The sequence below is a fragment of the Oncorhynchus keta genome, chromosome 21, assembly GCF_023373465.1.
Source record: "Oncorhynchus keta strain PuntledgeMale-10-30-2019 chromosome 21, Oket_V2, whole genome shotgun sequence".
In the NCBI taxonomy this organism is placed as follows: Eukaryota; Metazoa; Chordata; class Actinopteri; order Salmoniformes; family Salmonidae; genus Oncorhynchus; species Oncorhynchus keta.
The window spans coordinates 35,697,387-35,719,420 of NC_068441.1; the positions used below are offsets into that span (position 1 = coordinate 35,697,387).

At 46.0% G+C, this 22,034-nt stretch overlaps 1 protein-coding gene and 1 long non-coding RNA gene across 9 annotated transcripts in view; both read left to right on the forward strand.

The window, feature by feature from the left end:
• Positions 1–22,034, forward strand: part of LOC118400501 (plasma membrane calcium-transporting ATPase 1-like) — a 239,659-nt gene that overhangs the window by 163,550 nt on the left and 54,075 nt on the right. For 4 of the 6 annotated variants that reach the window (XM_052473766.1, XM_052473770.1, XM_052473765.1 and 1 more), the window contains one exon: positions 3,288–3,470. In XM_052473766.1, coding sequence (XP_052329726.1) covers positions 3,288–3,470 — 183 coding nt within the window. Of the gene's footprint in view, positions 1–3,287; positions 3,471–8,865; positions 9,077–22,034 lie in introns of all 6 variants that reach the window. The other 2 variants (XM_052473769.1, XM_052473771.1) reach the window with 1 other exon arrangement.
• Positions 11,338–14,205, forward strand: LOC127910350 (uncharacterized). 3 transcript variants are annotated; one of them, XR_008074489.1, is made up of 3 exons: positions 11,338–11,406; positions 11,987–12,104; positions 12,608–14,205. It is a non-coding gene; the product is annotated as an uncharacterized LOC127910350 (long non-coding RNA). The 3 variants fall into 3 exon arrangements; XR_008074488.1 differs by lacking the exon at positions 11,338–11,406 and adding an exon at positions 11,439–11,565; XR_008074487.1 differs by lacking the exon at positions 11,338–11,406 and adding an exon at positions 11,783–11,931.

The window sequence follows — 22,034 nt, forward strand, 5'->3', positions numbered from 1 at the left end:
ACCGGAAGAAATGGGCTGTCTCTTCTTCGTTTGACCAAGAAATAAAGCCTAGGCAATTGACAAGACTGGTGACATCGTGTGGAAGCTGTAGGAATTGCAATCTCGGCTCCAGGTAATGTGGTTCCCTTTCAACAATACATTCAAGTGGCGCATTGATATATTTTCCAATTTTCAGTGATCAGATTTTCCTGCGCTTTTTGATGAAACGCACGTTCTGTTATTGTCACAGCCGTGATTTAACCAGTTTTAGAAACGTCTGAGTGTTTTCTATCCACACATACTAATCATATGCATATACTATATTCCTGGCATGAGTAGCAGGGCGCTGAAATGTTGCGCGATTTTTAACAGAATCTTCAAAAAACTAGGGGGTAGGATCAACATGTTAAAACGAGCTTAAAAGGCATTTAGCCCATCTGGTAGGCTCGCGTCACTGGGTAGCTCGCGACTGGGTTTGTAGTCCGTAATACTTTGCAAGCCCTGCCACATCCGACGAGCGTCAGAGCCAGTGGAGTAGGATTCACCCTTAGTCCTGTATTGACGCTTTACCTGTTTGATTGTTCGTCTGAGGGCATAGCGAGATTTCTTCTAAGCATTCAGATTAGTGTGCCACTCCTTGAAAGCGGCAGCTCTAGCCTTTAACTCAATGCGGATTTTGGCTGTAATCCATGGCTTCTGGTTGGGATTTGTACGTACGGTCACTGTGGGGACGACGTCGTCAATGCACTTATTGATGAAGCTGGTGACAGAGGTGGTATACTCCTCAATGCCATTTAATGAATCCTGGAACATTTCTTTGTCTGTGCTAGAAAAACAGTCCTGTCACGTAGCATCCAAGTCATCTGACCACTTCCGTATTGAGCTAGTCACTGGCACTTCCTGCTTCAGTTTTTGCTTGTAAGCAGGAATCAGGAGGATATAGGGCAAGGGAGAGATATGTACACGTCTCTGTGTGTGGAGTAAAGGTGGTCTAGAGTTTTTTCCCCTCTGGTTGCACATGTGACAGCACCACTTCTGGATGAGCATTTTCTTGTTTGCTTATGACCTTATACAGCTCGTTGAGTGAGTTCTTAGTGCCAGCATCGGTTTGTGGTGGTAAATAGACGGCTACGAAAAATATTGCTGAAAACTCTCTTGGTAGATAGTGTGGTCTACAGCTCATCATGAGGTACTCTACCTCAGGGGAGCAATACCGTGAGACTACCTTAATATTAGACAGCAGTTATTGATAAATAACGTGTGTGTTTGTCCATGCTCGCAACACCATAGGATTACAGGCATTTAATAGGATCTCTGTGTTCAATCCGGACTTTAGTCTGGGCCTGAGAAATGACCTTGCATTAACTTCAGATCCTGAAGGGAATTGATAAGGCAAACGAATCACTGGGCCAACTAGAGGGCATAGACTGAATTAACTCATTTCAATCCATGAATTGAATGATGAGTTAGTGAACCGATTATTATATTAATAACCAAGTTATTAATGCCTGCCAAGAAATATGATAGGAGAAAAAAAACACTGGCACTTTTACATATAGATCAGACAAGGTGTTAATTCAGGTCAGAGCTCTTTAAAATAGTATACTGCAGAGCTGTGTGTGTGTGCGCTTGCTTGTGTGTATGGGAGTTTTTGAAAGCATAATATTTCAGAGGTAACTAAGTTAATTAGTAGTATTGTTTTATTAGGTTCCCCATTAGCTACTGCTAAAACATTACATAGATGTACCGTGTTCGAAATGCAGACAAGAGAACCTAACATACACACAGCCCCACATTACCATAGTATCTATACGTCCACCCTGAGGAAAGGTACAACAAGAAAGTTTGCCATCATTTTATTGACACCTCAATTTATTTAAGGATGCATCCCAAATGGCACCCTGTTCCCTCTCTATGTGGTGCACTATATAGGGAATAGTGTGACATTTGGTATGTAACCTCAGTTCGTTGGGTTCAGTGTTGGAGCATTCTGGTTTGACAACTCTCTGCTCAGCCAAACCAGGCCTTAGAAACATTCACATGAGGACAAACTGATTGGCCCCCACATAATTAAATAGAATCATTCAATAGTCATGAATATGTATCTCTATTCAACACCATAGAATTATAGTCATTTGATAAGATCTCTGTATTCACTTCAGATCCTGAAGAGAATTGATAAGGTGAACTAATCACTGATAGAACTACAGGGCGTGGACTGAATTAATTCATTTCAAACCATGAATTTAATTGAATTATGAGTTAGTGAACCGATATAAGCTCACATGAAGAGTTATTAATGCCTGTAATAGCCTGCCAAGAAATATGATGTGAGAAAAAAAACACTGGCGCTTTTACATGTATATCAGATGAGGTGTTCATTTCAGGTCAGAGCTCTTTAATAGTGTACTGCAGACATAGAATTATGAATACTAGAATGGACATAAACCTTCTTATGATGGTATAAAAGGTCCTCCCTATTCTACTGTCATTGTTTGTCTATGGAGATTGCATGGCTGTGTGCTCAATTTTATACACCTGTCAACAACGGGTGTGGCTGAAATAGCCAAATCCACTAACCTTTATATGTGGATACCCCTTCAAATGAGTGAATTCGGCTAGTTCAGCCATAGAACCCTGACCTCATGATTTTATAATGAGATGTTCGACAAGAAGTGTCTACATACTTTTGGTCATATAGTGGTTATTGAAGTCGGAAGTTTACATACACCTTAGCCAAATGCATTTAAACTCCATTTTTTTTTACAATTCCTGACATTTAATCGTGGTAAAAATTCCCTGTTTTAGGTCAGTTAGGATCACCACTTTATTTTAAGAATGTGAAATGTCAGAATAATTGTAGAGAGAATGATTTATTTAAGCTTTTATTTCTTTCATCACATTCCCAGCGGGTCAGAAGTTTACATACACTCAATTAGTATTTGTTAGCATTGCCTTTTAAATTGTTTAACTTGGGTCAAACGTTTTCGGGTAGCCTTCCACAAGCTTCCCACAATAAATTGGGTGAATTTTGGCCCATTCCTCCTGACAGAGCTGGTGTAACTGAGTCAGGTTTGTAGACCTCCTTGCTCGCACACTCTTTTTCAGTTCTGCCCAAAAATGTTCTATACATATATATATATATATATTCAGCCACAGAACCCTGACCTCATGATTACTAAACACACAGTGGAAGTCGGAAGTTTACATACACTTAGGTTGGAGTCATTAAAACTTGTTTTTCAACCACTCCACAAAAAAGAAAAAAAGATATAGAAAGCTCCTCATGGTGTCTCTCTCTCCTCCAGCTGATCTCAGCCATCCCCACCCACCACCTGAAGTTCCTAAAGGAGGCTGGCCACGGAACCCATAAGGAGGATGTCCCCGAAAACGAGATGAACGAGGGGGACGATGAGATCGACCACGCTGAGATGGAGCTCCGTAGGGGTCAGGTCCTCTGGTTCAGGGGCCTCAACCGCATCCAGACTCAGGTATGCACTGGGGGGGTCCTCAAATACCATTACCTGTTCTCACCTTAGCAGGTTCCCCCATCTCTCCCTCTATCTTCCTCGTTTTCTTCCAGTCCTGTCCAGGGGTTTCACAGGTATCCTGTAGGAGGAGAAGAACATCTAAATGGTGTTGAGAGCATTGGGTACTCCTCTCCCTTTCTCTATCCCTCCCTCCCATCTCCCCATCCCTTCCTCCCTCTCCTCAGGCTTTTCAGAAAAAAAGTAAACAGGGGAGAAGACCTACAGAAGGACTTCAAGACCATAAGAGCAGAGATACCCCCTCTTGAGGAGCGGTCTGTTCTCTAGGTGTAGTGGTCCTTTCAAATAGATGAAGAGGACCTCTTTCTTTTACCATGACTGTTGATAACTGTTACTGGACTTTTCTTGGTAAATATGTATATGTGTTTATGTTTATACCACAGCATTGTTGGTTAGTCGTTTCTGATTGGCTGGGAGGGCATTCTAGAATAGACATTAAAACCAGATAACAGGATAGTTGGAAAATATATTGGGTTAATTGGAAAAGATATCGAGACACATTGAAATCGTGACGCCGCCTACACATGCAGACCGTTCTTGCTACAGAAAGTTACAGAAAGCTAAACCAACAACCACACAAACTGACATTGGATACATTGTAAACACAAGTCCAATAACAGAAAAAACGTTGATTTGTTTTTGCATAGACATCTTTTTTTTGGATCATCTGATGATCTAATGTGGTGAGTGATGAACATGGTTTTCTCTGGTCCCCTCTGCCACTAAAGCTCTAAAATCCTCACACATGTTTTTAGTTTCTCCAGATGTTTTCAGCAACTGATGTTTTAGAATTTGGTTGTCATATTGGAAGGTTTGCTAACAACAAACTATTTAGATATCTTCTACCCTAGTGTTTTATATGCAATGTGATCTCCTTACAATTAACAGTCCGTGTTGATGAGTGTCCTGATGAGAAGGCAAACTGTTCTAGCTATGCCAGGAAAAATCGGCCATTATCAGCTCATTGTTATGGATCTTTCGAAATGGCAATAGAAAACAGCTATTTTGCTGTTATTCTGGCTGCAGAGGTTGTGCCTGTGTTATCTGTAGCTAGCTGGCGAGTTAGCAAGCAAGGGATAAGAACATTGCCAGCAGGCAAGGCAACAGAACATAAAGAACGAATGACTAGGTTGTGTCCGTAAATATCAAACTAATCGAACGAACAACTGGGTCACGTCTAGCAATTCCATATTAATGCCCATGATTTGTGTGCGTGAGTGTGTGTGTATTTTGTGTGCATGTATATATACAGTACCAGTCAAAAGTCTGGACACCTCTGGACATACTCGTAGTGAAATAATTTAAATAAAGAAAAACCCTTGAATGAGTAACGTAAACTAACCCCATTCCGTACAAATGTGCGCAACCGCAACATTCAAACGAGGCTACAAAGAAAACTAATGGGACTATGTTGACGTCAAAATCGGGGGTGTGAACTAGGTTTCTATTCAAGCGTTGGTCGACATGGTAATGGCTCTATAGTATTGGAGAAAAACGGACCCTCGGTTACATCTGGATGTGTCATGTCCTAACGTTCAGCACTCATAAAGCAACTATTTCTGTCTTACAATCTCTCTCCACCAGGTGTAGCACTACTCTCATCCTTTAAAAACAAGAAATGGACAGTGACGGGTTAAGGGGGGGATACCTAGTCATTTTTTTTCGTCATCATTGCACGCAATCATTATTCTCAAAGCCGCTGTTTACTTCTAAGATCACTTTAGCACCACCCTAAAAACCAGATTAAAATTTGACAAACCTTCAAATAGGTATGTAATGATACATTATATAAACTCTTTATAGTGTTTTATTTACATTTTAGAGGCGATAAGGTCATAAGTTGGACAGATTGAGTGAAAAAAAGCAATTTTCCCACAACATCTCTCCTTCTCACTATCACGCATTAGATTCACTTCCCCACCCGCCATTTTGAAAAAGACCCGACGGGGCTCATTGCCTGCTTGAATTATGCAGAAACAGGCAGCGTTTAGGTCATGTAATTGATTCTGTTGGAAAGGGGAGAAATTGTGCTTTACAATGGTATTGACATTACAGTTGATCTGGGAGTATTATGTTTTTGGGGCGCTAAAATAAGGGCAATTGTACGGACCAAGGCGATGTAAGAGTTTACGTGAGTTTACATTAGGTGTCCAAACTTTTGATTGGTACTGTATGTATTTTTTAGAAGATCTTACATGGTGCTGGTCTTATGTGGTTGTTTCAGACTCCCTGTTTGAATGCAGTCATTCTAAGTCTCTCTGAGACTTAAGAGTTTAAAGTTTTCCCTAAATGACTGGAACGTAAATGTCGCTGCTGCTGTCTCCTGTGAAGACAGACATGTGGGTGTTGTTGTCTGAGGGAAATGCGGCCTCATGACAACCTGACAATGGGACTGTGACACACGTTCTGATGGATCTGGTTTGATTTCCTGTCAGTGTCACCTCTGCTCGGTCTCTTCTGTCTGTAACATGTCACCACCTACGGGATACAGTAATTATATATCAGTAAATCCTACAATAGTGGTTTGGGAGTCAGGATCCAGATAATATATCAGAGGGAGATGAGAAACCAGGAGCCGTATGAATCAAACATTGCCGGGTAGGAGTGCTGGTCTAGGATCAGTGCTGCCTTTTTGATCACAATTAATACGTTCATACGGATAGAGGGGAGCTCATCCTAGATCAGCGCTCGTACTCTGAGATGCTTTGTCAGTATGGGCCCTGGGATGTAAACTGCTGTTTGTCAGTAGCTCTGGGTCTTACTGGGGGAGTGGAAATACTGCCTGGTCGCTTATAGACTCTGACACACTGGAAGCTGGCCTGGGGACAGAGAGGCACTACCCACCAACACAGCTAGACACATCTCTATATAATCTAATGGAGAGAGTTGTAATGGATGACTTTCAGTTTCGCTCTCTCTCTTTCTCTTTCTTTCTTTCTTCCTCCCCTCCAGAGACTAATCAAATAGAGCTTTTCACCAGGTCTCCAAATGCTTTATGTAGTGGGACACACACACCCGTAAACTCCTGGGGGTCTCCACAGGGTGTCCTTCTCTGCGGTTGCTTACGAAGGAGAATTTTGGGGTGTTCCCGATTTTAAAATACCTCCTCTCGCTCTATGTTTTTTAGAATGGCCCATTCTCCCCGACAATGGGTGACGCATCAGCCAGATTGGGTCCTTTCTGCTGAGAGACAGATGTACCGTGTGTGGGTGTGGGTGGGTGGGTGGGTGGGCAGAATTCTTAGGCCGTGGCGCTACAATAAAGTGGGCTTAAAGAGACATTTCCAGAAGGCGAGCTTTGGTTCCCCTCCTACAGGAATAAACTAGCTTCGATCGTAGTTTTAGCATGTCCAGAGGCTATTCCTCTGTCTCCATATGGGCATCATTAGCCATGGCTAATGCTGAAACAACATACTGCCTGCAGTAAAACCCCTGTAGAGTGGGCGGAGGATGATTTGTTTGTTGTGTTATTTGGATGTAAATGTATATGTCCGTCTCATACAGTGGGTCAAAAAGAGTTCAGGCGTTTCCTAGATGGAGTTTTTCTCAGTCTGCGGAGGTCTACAGTAACGTTCCATTTTTAACTCTTTCATCCCTGTGACGGACTCCAGTCCTATCTCTGTGCTCTCTCTTCTTCCTCTGTCTTTCTGTCTCTCTCTCTCGCTCTTCTTCCTCTGTCTTTCTGTCTCTCTCTCTCTTCTTCCTGTCTCTCTCTCTCTCTCGCTCTCTTCTTCCTGTCTTTCTGTCTCTCTCTCTTTCTTCTTCCTGTCTTTCTGTCTCTCTCTCTCCCTCTCTCTCTCTTCTTCCTGTCTTCTCTCTCTCTCTCTCTCTCTCTCTCTCTCTCTCTCTCTCTCTCTCTCTCTTCTTCCTGTCTTTCTCTCTCTCTCTCTCTTCTTTCTCTGTCTTTCTGTCTCTCTCTCTTTCTTCTTCCTCTGTCTTTCTGTCTCTCTCTCTCTCTCCTTCCTCTGTCTTTCTGTCTCTCTGTCTCTCCTTCCTCTGTCTTTCTGTCTCTCTCTCTCTCTCTCTCCTTCCTCTGTCTTTCTGTCTGTCTCTCTCTCTCTCCTTCCTCTGTCTTTCTGTCTCTCTCTCTCTCTCCTTCCTCTGTCTTTCTGTCCTTCTCGTTCTCTAATCCTTTCACCCACTCCAGAAGGCTATACTATTTGCGCACCATGTAACTGACTAACCTTCTACCCTCTTCTTCAACTGAAATATGCAACTCTCACTGTTTCTTTCTGTTTCTCTCTTCTTGAATTGATTGATCTCTCTACTTCCTTCTCTATCCCTCTCTCCTATCTCCCTCTACTACTATATATTAACTCTAATGCTTGATGATGGAAAGACTTTCGATTTGATTGACCAGAATAATAGATATACATTTTGTCTTTATGTTTGTGGTATTTCATCTGCTGGGTTCAATAAGACGAGTTTAGCATCTCTGTTGTATGTGTAGTTTTTCGATTGTTTTATCAGTATATTTACATACACTGTGTGTAAATTTAGAACTAATTAACATGTTTTAATGTTGACACCTTTTTGACCCGTTCATTGGAACACAACACCATAATTGCTGCTCCTTATTCGTTTCTCCCAAGGTCGTTTATTTTGTTTGCTCCAGATTTGTATTCCCATTCTGACGTTCAACTTCCTCAGCCAAATGTTCTCATTCATCTCCTCCCTCCCCTCCTCCCTCTATCACACTGATAAAGGAAGTGCTGAGAAGAGAATCAGTAGAGCATTCTCTCTCTCTCTCCTGGGGACGACGGAGGGATGGGAGGAAGAAGGTGACTGAGAGAGGCAGTGAGCTAATTGGGTCCTTATCTCCCCCACTACGACTCCCTTCCCTCCCCCTGTCTAATCCTGGTGGGCTGCGGTTGTATGTGTGAGTACGGCTGGTTAGTCAAACACAACCAGGACATAATTGGGAAGAGGAGGATGACTTCACACAAAACTTATATTCTTTTGTGTTTCTCTCCATCGCTCCCTCCCTCGTTCCCACCGGTGCACTCAGCCTTTCCTCTTTCCTTCTTTCCCTTCCAACTAACAATTTGGGGATTTTCTCTATTTTCATAGCCATTGTTTCTGCTCTGCCCATGCAGGGTCTCCTTCTGCTATCTCTCCACTCCTCTCTCTCTCTCTCTCTCTCTCTCTCTCTCTCTCTCTCTCTCTCTCTCTCTCTCTCTCTCTCTCTCTCTCTCTCTCTCTCTCTCTTTTTTTTTTTTTTAAATCCTCTTTCTCTCTCTTCCGTTCCCTCTCACCCTCTCTCTCCTCACCCCCAACCCCCCCTCTTTCTTTCTCTCCTTTCTTCTCTCTCTAAATATGCTGTGGGCTGTTGTTTGCAGATGGACGTGGTCTATACGTTCCAGACGGGTCAGGCTCCGGTGCCGGGGGCATTGAGACGCCAGCCCTCAGTGGTCAGCCAGCACAACGACGCCAAAACAGTCTCTAGCCCCACCCACGTAGGGCTTTCCTCTTCCTCCCTGTCTGCCAACTCTGCCGGGGCCCCGCCCCTTCCTACTCCTGCCGTTGCTGCTTCCTCCTCCACAGCAGGCAGTGAGTGAGCGGTCGCCATGGCGTCCCATTAACAATGAGCTGTCTTTTCTACCGCCTCCTCCTTCTCCTCCAATCAGAATGCTGAATGATGCATGACTGACTGATTGTTTGAATGATTGGCCATCATTACCCCAACCACAGCCTGCCGATGCCTGCTGACTACCTTCTCTAACTAAGTCTCTAGTGTTTTCTCTACCTCTCTATGTCATATTCTTGATTTCTCTCTCTTCTAATCTTTCACTCATTAGCCCTCTCTCTCTCTCTATTGCACTCGTTTACTCACCCCTTGCTACTACACAGAAAAACCGTCCTGCTTCCTCGGTTCACTTTGCATCTCTCCTACGGCTTCTCCCAGTGCATCATGGGGTTGGAGTTCTCCAAACTCCTAATATGATCTGCATGTATTAACCCTGGTGAGACATCTCAGTGAGGCCAGATCAACCGAAAGGAATAGGCAGGAAATAAATGGCCAAATCCATGTGATTCCTGACCCCAGGAGAGGCTAATCTCACACAGGGTCATATCTAAAATATTTAAATCCATGTGATTCCTGACCCCAGGAGAGGCTAATCTCACACAGGGTCATATCTAAAATATTTAAATCCATGTGATTCCTGACCCCAGGAGAGGCTAATCTCACACAGGGTCATATCTAAAATATTTAAATCCATGTGATTCCTGACCCCAGGAGAGGCTAATCTCACACAGGGTCATATCTAAAATATTTAAATCCATGTGATTCCTGACCCCAGGAGAGGCTAATCTCACACAGGGTCATATCTAAAATATTTAAATCCATGTGATTCCTGACCCCAGGAGAGGCTAATCTCACACAGGGTCATATCTAAAATATTTAAATCCATGTGATTCCTGACCCCAGGAGAGGCTAATCTCACACAGGGTAATATCGAAAATATTTAAATCCATGTGATTCCTGACCCCAGGAGAGGCTAATCTCACACAGGGTCATATCTAAAATATTTAAATCCATGTGATTCCTGACCCCAGGAGAGGCTAATCTCACACAGGGTCATATCTAAAATATTTAAATCCATGTGATTCCTGACCCCAGGAGAGGCTAATCTCACACAGGGTCATATCTAAAATATTTAAATCCATGTGATTCCTGACCCCAGGAGAGGCTAATCTCACACAGGGTAATATCTAAAATATTTAAATCCATGTGATTCCTGACCCCAGGAGAGGCTAATCTCACACAGGGTAATATCTAAAATATTTAAATCCATGTGATTCCTGACCCCAGGAGAGGCTAATCTCACACAGGGTCATATCTAAAATATTTAAATCCATGTGATTCCTGACCCCAGGAGAGGCTAATCTCACACAGGGTCATATCTAAAATATTTAAATCCATGTGATTCCTGACCCCAGGAGAGGCTAATCTCACACAGGGTCATATCTAAAATATTTAAATCCATGTGATTCCTGACCCCAGGAGAGGCTAATCTCACACAGAGATTATCTAAAACAATCCTGCGGACAGTCTCTAATCTGAGACGCTGTTATGAGGCAGGGCCCAGGAGGTCTCACAAGGGTTAATAGTGAAGGGTTAGTTGTGTTTTCTAATGACATCACTGAGCTGCTTCTGCACTTTGTCTGTCTGTCTGTCTGTCTGTCTGTCTGTCTGTCTGTCTGTCTGTCTGTCTGTCTGTCTGTCTGTCTGTCTGTCTGTCTGTCCGTCCGTCCGTCCGTCTGTGGCAGGCGGGAGGCAGGTTTGTGTGCGTGGTGTTAGTATCTGTCTGGTCCGGTCCGGTCCGGCAGGTTCGTGTGCGTGGTGTTAGTATTTGTCTGTCCTGTCTGTCCGTCCGGCTGGCTGGGGCAGGCGGGAGGCAGGTTGGTGTGCGTGGTGTTAGTATTTGTCTGTCCGTCTGTCCGTCCGGCTGGGGCAGGCGGGAGGCAGGTTGGTGTGCGTGGTGTTAGTATTTGTTTGTCTGTCTGTCTGGGGCAGGCGGGAGGCAGGTTGGTGTGCGTGGTGTTAGTATTTGTCTGTCTGTCTGGGGCAGGCGGGAGGAAGGTTGGTGTGCGTGGTGTTAGTATTTGTCTGTCTGTCTGTCTGGGGCAGGCGGGAGGCTGGTTGGTGTGCGTGGTGTTAGTATTTGTCTGTCTGTCTGTCTGGGGCAGGCGGGAGGCTGGTTGGTGTGCGTGGTGTTAGTATTTGTCTGTCTGTCTGTCTGGGGCAGGCGGGAGGCAGGTTGGTGTGCGTGGTGTTAGTATTTGTCTGTCTGTCTGGCTGGGGCAGGCGGGAGGCAGGTTGGTGTGCGTGGTGTTAGTATTTGTCTGTCTGTCTGTCTGGGGCAGGCGGGAGGCAGGTTGGTGTGCGTGGTGTTAGTATTTGTCTGTCTGTCCTGTCTGTCCGTCTGTCTGTCCGTCCGGCTGGCTGGCTGGCTGGCTGGGGCAGGCGGGAGGCAGGTTGGTGTGCGTGGTGTTAGTATTTGTCTGTCTGTCTGTCTGGGGCAGGCGGGAGGCAGGTTGGTGTGCGTGGTGTTAGTATTTGTCTGTCTGTCTGTCTGGGGCAGGCGGGAGGCTGGTTGGTGTGCGTGGTGTTAGTATTTGTCTGTCTGTCTGTCTGGGGCAGGCGGGAGGCAGGTTGGTGTGCGTGGTGTTAGTATTTGTCTGTCTGTCTGTCTGTCTGTCTGTCTGGGGCAGGCGGGAGGCAGGTTGGTGTGCGTGGTGTTAGTATTTGTCTGTCTGTCTGTCTGGGGCAGGCGGGAGGCTGGTTGGTGTGCGTGGTGTTAGTATTTGTCTGTCTGTCTGTCTGGGGCAGGCGGGAGGCAGGTTGGTGTGCGTGGTGTTAGTATTTGTCTGTCTGTCTGTCTGGGGCAGGCGGGAGGCAGGTTGGTGTGCGTGGTGTTAGTATTTGTCTGTCTGTCTGGGGCAGGCGGGAGGCAGGTTGGTGTGCGTGGTGTTAGTATTTGTCTGTCTGTCTGTCTGGGGCAGGCGGGAGGCAGGTTGGTGTGCGTGGTGTTAGTATTTGTCTGTCTGTCTGTCTGGGGCAGGCGGGAGGCAGGTTGGTGTGCGTGGTGTTAGTATTTGTCTGTCTGTCTGTCTCAGGTTGGTGTGCGTGGTGTTAGTATTTGTCTAGGTGGTGTGCGTGGTGTTAGTTTGTCTGTCTGTCTGTCTGGGGCAGGCGGGAGGCAGGTTGGTGTGCGTGGTGTTAGTATTTGTCTGTCTGTCTGTCTGGGGCAGGCGGGAGGCAGGTTGGTGTGCGTGGTGTTAGTATTTGTCTGTCTGTCTTTGTCTGTCTGTCTGTCTGTCTGTCTGTCTGTCTGTCTGGGGCAGGCGGGAGGCAGGTTGGTGTGCGTGGTGTTAGTATTTGTCTGTCTGTCTGTCTGGGGCAGGCGGGAGGCAGGTTGGTGTGCGTGGTGTTAGTCTTTGTCTGTCTGTCTGTCTCTGTCGTGTGTTAGTATTTGTCTGTCTGTCTGTCTGGGGCAGGCGGGAGGCAGGTTGGTGTGCGTGGTGTTAGTATTTGTCTGTCTGTCTGTCTGTCTGTCTGGGGCAGGCGGGAGGCAGGTTGGTGTGCGTGGTGTTAGTATTTGTCTGTCTGTCTGTCTGGGGCAGGCGGGAGGCAGGTTGGTGTGCGTGGTGTTAGTATTTGTCTGTCTGTCTGTCTGGGGCAGGCGGGAGGCAGGTTGGTGTGCGTGGTGTTAGTATTTGTCTGTCTGTCTGTCTGGGGCAGGCGGGAGGCAGGTTGGTGTGCGTGGTGTTAGTATTTGTTTGTCTTCTTTGTCTTCTTTTCTTCTTCCAGTGGCTACATACTGTGACTTCAGAAAGCATGTCTTTCCTACCTTCCATCTGGCACTAAGGACACATAAGGAATCTTAAAGATCTAGTCCCAGTTCATTGGCTGATAGCTCAGCCATGTCCATCTCCAGCCCTGAGAAAACATGTGTGGGAAAGGAGAGAGTTGGTGAATGTATGACTGTGTGAGTGATTCTGTGACTAGAAGTGATGTAGTCATCTGTATTATTAGTGTATAGACAGTCCATTAGCTCTGGTGATAGTGACGGACTGCAGTCATAAGAGAGATGAGCTCAGTAGTGTGAGATGAGAAGGTTGGGGGGATGGGGGTGTGACCTTGCCCTTTGCTAAGGGGACAGATTGAGAGGAGAGAAAAGGGGGAGAGGGGTGCCGTTCCTTGCATCACGACACCGCACTGCCTCTCCTTCCGAACAGAGACACACACACATGCCTTCTGCCCCGTCCCGAGAGACACACACATGCCTTCTGCCCCGTCCCGAGAGACACACACATGCCTTCTGCCCCGTCCTGAGAGACACACACATGCCTTCTGCCCCGTCCTGAGAGACACACACATGCCTTCTGCCCCGTCCTGAGAGACACACACATGCCTTCTGCCCCGTCCCGAGAGACACACACATGCCTTCTTCCCCGTCCTGAGAGACACACACATGCCTTCTTCCCCGTCCTGAGAGACACACACATGCCTTCTGCCCCGTCCCGAGAGACACACACATGCCTTCTGCCCCGTCCTGAGAGACACACACATGCCTTCTGCCCCGTCCTGAGAGACACACACATGCCTTCTGCCCCGTCCCGAGAGACACACACATGCCTTCTGCCCCGTCCCGAGAGACACACACATGCCTTCTGCCCCGTCCCGAGAGACACACACATGCCTTCTGCCCCGTCCTGAGAGACACACACATGCCTTCTGCCCCGTCCTGAGAGACACACACATGCCTTCTGCCCCGTCCCGAGAGACACACACATGCCTTCTGCCCCGTCCTGAGAGACACACACATGCCTTCTTCCCCGTGTTACAGCTTCTCTTTTTCTCTTATTCTCTCCCTCTCCTTCTCCTTTTCTCTCATTCTCTTTCTCTCCTTCTCTTTTTCTCTCATTCACTCTCTCCTTCTCTTTTTCTCTCATTCTCTCTCTCCTCCCATTTTCTCTCATTCTCTCCCTCTCTCCTTCTCCTTTACACTCATTCTCTCCCTCTCTACTTCTCCTTTACACTCATTCTCTCCCTCTCCTCCCATCTTCTCTCATTCTCTCTCTCTCCTCCTTTTCACTCATTCTCTCCCTTTCTCCTTCTCCTTTTCTCTCATTCTCTCCCTCTCCTCCCATCTTCTCTCATTCTCTCCCTCTCCTCCTTTTCACTCATTCTCTCCCTCTCTCCTTCTCCTTTTCTCTCATTCTCTCCCTCTCCTCCCATCTTCTCTCATTCTCTCCCTCTCCTCCTTTTCACTCATTCTCTCCCTCTCTCGTTCTCCTTTTCACTCATTCTCTCCCTCTCTCCTTCTCCTTTTCTCTCATTCTCTCCCTCTCCTTCTTTTTCTCTCATTCTCTCCCTCTCCTCCTTTTCACTCATTCTCTCCCTCTCTCCTCCTTTTCACTCATTCTCTCCCTCTCTCCTCCTTTTCACTCATTCTCTCCCTCTCTCCTTCTCCTTTTCTCTCATTCTCTCCCTCTCCTTCTTTTTCTCTCATTCTCTCCCTCTCTCCTCCTTTTCACTCATTCTCTCCCTCTCTCCTTCTCCTTTTCACTCATTCTCTCCCTCTCTTCTTCTCCTTTTCACTCATTCTCTCTCCTTCTCCTTTTCACTCATTCTCTCCCTCTCTCCTTCTCCTTTTCTCTCATTCTCTCCCTCTCTCCTTCTCCTTTTCACTCATTCTCTCCCTCTCTTCTTCTCCTTTTCACTCATTCTCTCTCCTTCTCCTTTTCACTCATTCTCTCCCTCTCTTCTTCTCCTTTTCACTCATTCTCTCTCCTTCTCCTTTTCACTCATTCTCTCTCCTTCTCCTTTTCACTCATTCTCTCCCTCTCTCCTTCTCCTTTTCTCTCATTCTCTCCCTCTCTCCTTCTCCTTTTCACTCATTCTCTCCCTCTCTCCTTCTCCTTTTCTCTCATTCTCTCCCTCTCTTCTTCTCCTTTTCACTCATTCTCTCTCCTTCTCCTTTTCACTCATTCTCTCCCTCTCTCCTTCTCCTTTTCACTCATTCTCTCCCTCTCTCCTTCTCCTTTTCTCTCATTCTCTCCCTCTCTCTTCTCCTTTTCACTCATTCTCTCTCCTTCTCCTTTTCACTCATTCTCTCCCTCTCTCCTTCTCCTTTTCTCTCATTCTCTCCCTCTCTCCTTCTCCTTTTCACTCATTCTCTCCCTCTCTCCTTCTCCTTTTCTCTCATTCTCTCCCTCTCTTCTTCTCCTTTTCACTCATTCTCTCCCTCTCTCCTTCTCCTTTTCACTCATTCTCTCTCTTTCTCCTTTTCTCTCATTCTCTCCCTCTCTCCTTCTCCTTTTCACTCATTCTCTCTCCTTCTCCTTTTCTCTCATTCTCTCCCTCTCTCCTTCTCCTTTTCTCTCATTCTCTCCCTCTCTTCTTCTCCTTTTCACTCATTCTCTCCCTCTCTCCTTCTCCTTTTCACTCATTCTCCTTTTCACTCATTCTCTCCCTCTCTCCTTCTCCTTTTCTCATTCTCTCTCCTTCTCCTTTTCACTCATTCTCTCTCTTTCTCCTTTTCTCTCATTCTCTCCCTCTCTCCTTCTCCTTTTCTCTCATTCTCTCCCTCTCCTTCTCCTTTTCCTCATTCTCTCCCTCTCTCCTTCTCCTTTTCACTCATTCTCTTCTCTCCTTCTCCTTTTCTCTCATTCTCTCCCTCTCTCCTTCTCCTTTTCACTCATTTTCTCCCTCTCTCCTTCTCCTTTTCTCTCATTCTCTCCCTCTCTCCTTCTCCTTTTCACTCATTCTCTCTCCTTCTCCTTTTCACTCATTCTCTCCCTCTCTTCTTCTCCTTTTCACTCATTCTCTCTCCTTCTCCTTTTCACTCATTCTCTCTCCTTCCCATTTTCTCTCATTCTCTCCCTCTCTCCTCCCATTTTCTCTCATTCTCTTCCTCTCTCCTTCCCTCTTCTCTCATTCTCTCCCTCTCTCCTTCCCCTTTTCTCTCATTCTCTCCCTCTCTCCTTCCCTTTTCTCTCATTCTCTCCCTCTCTCCTTCCCCTTTTCTCTCATTCTCTCCCTCTCTCCTTCCCCTTTTCACTCATTCTCTCCCTCTCTCCTTCTCCTTTTCACTCATTCTCTCCCTCTCTCCTTCTCCTTTTCACTCATTCTCTCCCTCTCTCCTTCCCCTTTTCTCTCATTCTCTCCCTCTCTCCTTCCCCTTTTCACTCATTCTCTCCCTCTCTCCTTCCCCTTTTCACTCATTCTCTCCCTCTCTCCTTCTCCTTTTCACTCATTCTCTACCTCTCTCCTTCCCCTTTTCTCTCATTCTCTCCCTCTCTCCTTCTCCTTTTCACTCATTCTCTCCCTCTCTCCTTCTCCTTTTCTCTCATTCTCTCCCTCTCTCCTTCTCCTTTTCACTCATTCTCTCTTCTTCTCCTTTTCACTCATTCTCTCTCCTTCCCCTTTTCACTCATTCTCTCCCTCTCTCCTTCCCCTTTTCACTCATTCTCTACCTCTCTCCTTCCCCTTTTCTCTCATTCTCTCCCTCTCTCCTTCTCCTTTTCACTCATTCTCTCCCTCTCTCCTTCTCCTTTTCTCTCATTCTCTCCCTCTCTCCTTCTCCTTTTCACTCATTCTCTCTTCTTCTCCTTTTCACTCATTCTCTCTCCTTCCCCTTTTCACTCATTCTCTCCTCTCTCCTTCTCTTTTCACTCATTCTCTCCCTCTCTCCTTCTCCTTTTCTCTCATTCTCTCCCTCTCTCCTTCTCCTTTTCACTCATTCTCTCTTCTTCTCCTTTTCACTCATTCTCTCTCCTTCTCCTTTTCACTCATTCTCTCTCCTTCTCCTTTTCTCTCATTCTCTCTCCTTCTCCTTTTCACTCATTCTCTCTTCTTCTCATTTTACATTTACATTTACATTTAAGTCATTTAGCAGACGCTCTTATCCAGAGCGACTTACAAATTGGTGCATTCACCTTATGACATCCAGTGGAACAGCCACTTTACAATTCTGCTCTAAATCTTTTAAGGGGGGGATTACTTTATCAGGCCAGGTGGATGATCATTCTCTCCCTTCTTCTTCTCCTTTCCTAGGTATTCCTTAAAGAGGTGGGGTTTCAGGTGTCTCCGGAAGGTGGTGATTGACTCCGCTGTCCTGGCTTCGTGAGGGAGTTGTTCCACCATTGGGGAGCCAGAGCAGCGAACAGTTTTGACTGGGCTGAGTGCGGGAACTGTACTTCCTCAGTGGTAGGGAGGCGAGCAGGCCAGAGGTGGATGAACGCAGTGCCCTTGTTTGGGTGTCCCAGGATCACGCCCTTTTCTTCAGAGCCTGGGTACTGATGCCGTTCCCCTCACAGCTCCTAGGGCAGCACCATGGTCTCCACACTCCGGATGCTTTTCACTCATTCTGGAAGCCAGTGGAGAGAGCTTTTCAGGCTCTTTTCTCGTCTCTCTCCTTCTCCTTTTCACTCAGACTCCCTGCAGCGTTCTTTGGATGAGTTCTAGGGGTTTCCTTCTCCTTTTCAGGGAGCCCAGCTCATTCTCTCCCTCCTCCTTCTCCTTTTCGTCTCATTCTAGAGCTCAGGAGCCACCGCCTTGATGTTAGTTCCTTTTCACTCATTCTTAGCGCTCTCTCTCCTTCTCCTCCTTCCCCGGGTCACTCATTCTCTCCCTCTCTCCTTCCCCTTTTCACTCATTTCTCCCTCTCTCCTTCTCCTTTTCACTCATTCGTCATCCCTCTCCCTATGTCTGCCAGACATCTTCTCCTTTTCGATTCGCCACCTGGTCTCTCCTTCTCCTTTTCTCTCATTGTCTTTTCCCGTGATCTAGCAATCCTTTTCACTCATTCTCTCCCCCTCTCTCCTTCTCCTTTTCACTCATTCTCTCTCCTTCTCCTTTTCACTCATTCTCTCCCTCTCCTTCTCCTTTTCTCTCATTCTCTCCTCTCTCCTTCTCCTTTTCTCTCATTCTCTCCCTCTCTCCTTCTCCCTTTTCCTCATTCTCTCTCCTTCTCCTTTTCACTCATTCTCTCCCTCTCTCCTTCTCCTTTTCTCTCATTCTCTCCCTCTCTCCTTCTCTTTTTTCTTCTCATTCTTTCCTCTCCCTCTTTCCTTTTCTCTCATTCTCTCCCTCTCTTTCTCCTTTTCTCTCATTCTCTCCCCTCTCTCCTTCTCCTTTTCTCTCATTCTCTCCCTCTCTCCTTCTCCTTTTCACTCATTCTCTCCCCTCTCTCCTTCTCCTTTTCTCTCATTCTCTCCCTCTCTCCTTCTCCTTTTCACTCATTCTCTTCTCCTCTCTCCTTCTTCCTTTTCTCTCATTCTCTCCCTCTCTCCTTCTCCTTTTCACTCATTCTCTCCCTCTCTCCTTCCCCCTTTTCTCTCATTCTCTCCCTCTCTCCTTCCCCTTTTCTCTCATTCTCTCCCTCTCTCCTTCCCCTTTTCACTCATTCTCTCTCCTCTCTCCTTCTCTTTTCTCTCATTCTCACCCTCTCTCCTTCTCCCATTCCCTCTTCTTTCTTTTTGCATTCACCCTCTCAGCCCTTCTCCTTTTCTCTCATTCTCTCCTCTCTCCTTTCCTTTTCTCTCATTCTCTCCCTCTCTCCTTCTCCTTTTCTCTCATTCTCTCCAGTTTTCTCCCCTTCTTCCTTTTCACTCATTCTCTCCCTCTCTCCTTCCCTTTTCTCTCATTCTCTCCCTCTCCTTTTCACTCATTCTCTCTCCTTCTCTTTTCTCTCATTCTTCCCCTCTCTCCTTCTCCTTTTCACTCATTCTCTCCCGGGAGATCTGCCCTTCCCCTTTTCTCTCTCTCCTTCTCTACCTCTCTCCTTCCCCTTTTCTCTCATTCTCTCCTCTCTCCTTCTCCTTTTCTCTCATTCTCTCCCTCTCTCCTTCTCCTTTTCTCTCATTCTCTCCCTCTCTCCTTCTCCTTTTCACTCATTCTCTCCTCTCTCCTTCTCTTTTCTCTCATTCTCTCCCTCTCTCCTTCTCCTTTTCACTCATTCTCTACCTCTCCTTCTCCTTTTCTCTCATTCTCTCCTCTCTCCTTCTCCTTTTCTCTCATTCTCTCCCTCTCTCCTTCTCCTTTTCACTCATTCTCTCTTCCTCTCTCCTTCTCCTTTTCACTCATTCACCCTCTCTCCTTCTCCTTTTCTCATTCTCTCCTCTCTCCTTCTCCTTTTCACTCATTCTCTCCCTCTCTCCAGTTTTCTCCATTTTCTTGTTTGGGTGTAGGGCCTCATTCTCTCTCCTTCTCCTTTTCTCATTTTCTCTCCTTCTCCTTTTCTCTCATTTCTCACCCTCTCCTTCCTTTTCACTCATTCTCTCCTCTCTCCTTCTCCTTTTCTCTCATTCTCTCCCTCTTCCTTCTCCTTTTCACTCATTCTCTCCCTCTCTCCTTCTCCTTTTCTCTCATTCTCTCCCTCTCTCCTTCTCCTTTTCTCTCATTTTCTTCTTTCTCTCATTTTCTCTCCTTCTTTCCTTTTCTCTCATTCTCTCCCTCTCTCCTTCTCCTTTTCTCTCATTCTCTCCCTCTCCTTCTCCTTTTCACTCATTCTCTCCCTCTTCTCCTTTTCACTCATTCTCTCCCTCTCTCCTTCTCCTTTTCACTCATTCTCTCCTCTCTCCTTCTCCTTTTCACTCATTCTCTCCCTCTCTCCTTCTCCTTTTCACTCATTCTCTCCCTCTCTCCTTCTCCTTTTCTCTCATTCTCTCCCTCTCTCCTTCTCCTTTTCACTCATTCTCTCACCCTCTCTCCTTCTCCTTTTCACTCACTCTTCTCTCCTTCTCCTTTTCCTTCCCTCATTCTCTCATTCTCTCCCCTTCTCTCCTTCTCCTTTTCTCATTCTCTCCCTCTCTCCTTCTCCCATTTCTCTCCCTCTCTTTCTTTTTCTCTCATTCTCTCCTTCTCCCTTCCTTTTCTCTCATTCTCTCCCTCTCTCCTTCTCCTTTTCTCTCATTCTCACTCCTCCTTCTTCATTCTCCTTTTCATTTTTCTCTCATTCTCTCTCCTTCCCTTTTCTCTCATTCTCTCTCTCTCCTTCCCCTTTTCTCTCACTCTCCCTTCTCTCCCTCTCATTCTCCCTCTTCTCCATTTTTCTCTCATTCTCTACCCTCTCCTTCCCCTTTTCTCTCATTCTCTCCCTCTCCTTCCCTTTTCACTCATTCTCTCCCTCTCCTCTCTTTTCTCTTTTCTCTCATTCTCTCCTTCTTCTCCTTTTCACTCATTCTCTCTCCTTCCTTTTCTCTCATTCTCTCCTCTCTCCTTCTCCTTTTCTCTCATTCTCTCCTCTCTCCTTCTCCTTTTCTCTCATTCTCTCCCTCTCTCCTTCTCCTTTTCTCTCATTCTCTCCCTCTCTCCTTCTCCTTTTCCTCATTCTCTCCTCTCTCTTCTCCTTTTCACTCATTCTCTACCTCTCTTCTCCTTTTCTCTCATTCTCTCCCTCTCTCCTTCTCCCCTTTTCTCTCATTCTCTCCCTCTCTCCTTCTCCTTTTCTCTCATTCTCATTCTCTTCCTCTCTCTCCTTCTCCATTTTTCTCTCATTCTCTCTCTCTTCTTCTCCTTTTCACTCATTCTCCCCTTCTCCCTTTTCTCTCATTCTCTCACCTCATCGTTTTCACTCTCTCCATTCTCTCCCTCTCTCCTTCTCCCTTTTCACTCATTCTCTCCCTCTCTCCTTCTTTCCTTTTCTCTCATTCTCTCCTCTCTCCCCTTCTCCTTTTCTTCTCATTCTCACCCTCTCCCTCTCTCCTTCTCCTTTTCACTCATTCTCTCCCTCTCTCCTTCTCCTTTTTTCTCTCATTCCTCTCTCCTTCTCCTTTTCACTCATTCTCTCCTTCCCATTTTTCTCTCCTTCTCTTTTTCTCTCATTCTCTCTTCTCTCCTTCTCTCTTTTCTTCTCATTCTCTCCCTCTCTCCTTCTCCTTTTCTCTCATTCTCTCCCTCTCTCCTTCTCCTTTTCACTCACCATTCTCTCTCTCTCCTTCTCCTTTTCTCTCATTCTCTCCCTCTCTCCTTCTCCCCTTTTCTCTCATTCTCTCCCTCTCTCCTTCTCCTTTTCTCTCATTCTCTCCCTCTCTCCTTCTCCTTTTCTCTCATTCTCTCCCTCTCTCCTTCTCCTTTTCTCTCATTCTCTCCCTTCTCCTTTTCTCATTTCTCTCTCTCCTTCTACTTTTCTCATTCTCTCCCTCTCTCCTTCTCCTTTTCTCTCATTCTCTCCTCTCTCCTTCTCCTTTTCTCTCATTCTCTCCCTCTCCTTCTCCTTTTCTCATTCTCTCTCCTTCTCCTTTTTTCTCTCATTCTCTCTCCCTCTCTCCCCTTCTCCTTTTCACTCATTCTCTCTCCTCCATTTTTCTCCTTTTCTCTCATTCTCTCCCATTTTTCTCTCTTCTCCTTTTCCTCATTCTCTCTCCTTCTCCTTTTTCTCTCATTCTCTCCCTCTCTCCTTCTCCTTTTCTCTCATTCTCTCCCTCTCCTTCCCATTTTCTCTCTTTTCTTTTTTTCCCTCTCTCCTTCTCCTTTCTCTCATTCTCTCTCCTTTTTCTCCTTTTCTCTCTCCTTTCTCTCCTTCTCTCCTTCTCCTTTTCTCTCATTCTCTCCCTCCTCTTCTCCTTTTCTCTCATTTCTCCCTCTCTCCTTCTCCATTTTCTCTCATTCTCTTCCTTTCATTTCCTCATTTCTCTCTCCTTCTCTCACTCCTCTCTCCTTCTCCTTTTCTCTCATTCTCATTCTCCTTTTCTCTCTCTCCCTTTTCTTCTCCATTCTCTCCTCTCTCCTTCTCCTTTTCACTCATTCTCTCCCTCTCTCCTTCTCCTTTTCTCTCATTCTCTCCCTCTCTCCTTCTCCTTTTCATCATTCTCTCCCTCTCTCCTTCTTCTTTTCTCTCATTCTCTCCCTCTCTCCTTCTCCTTTTCTCTCATTCTCTCCCTCTCTCCTTTTTCTCTCATTCTTTCTCTCATTCTCTCCCTCTCTCCTTCTCTCATTTCACTCATCTCTCTCTCCTTCTCCTTTTCTCTCATTCTCTCTCTCCTTCTCCTTTTC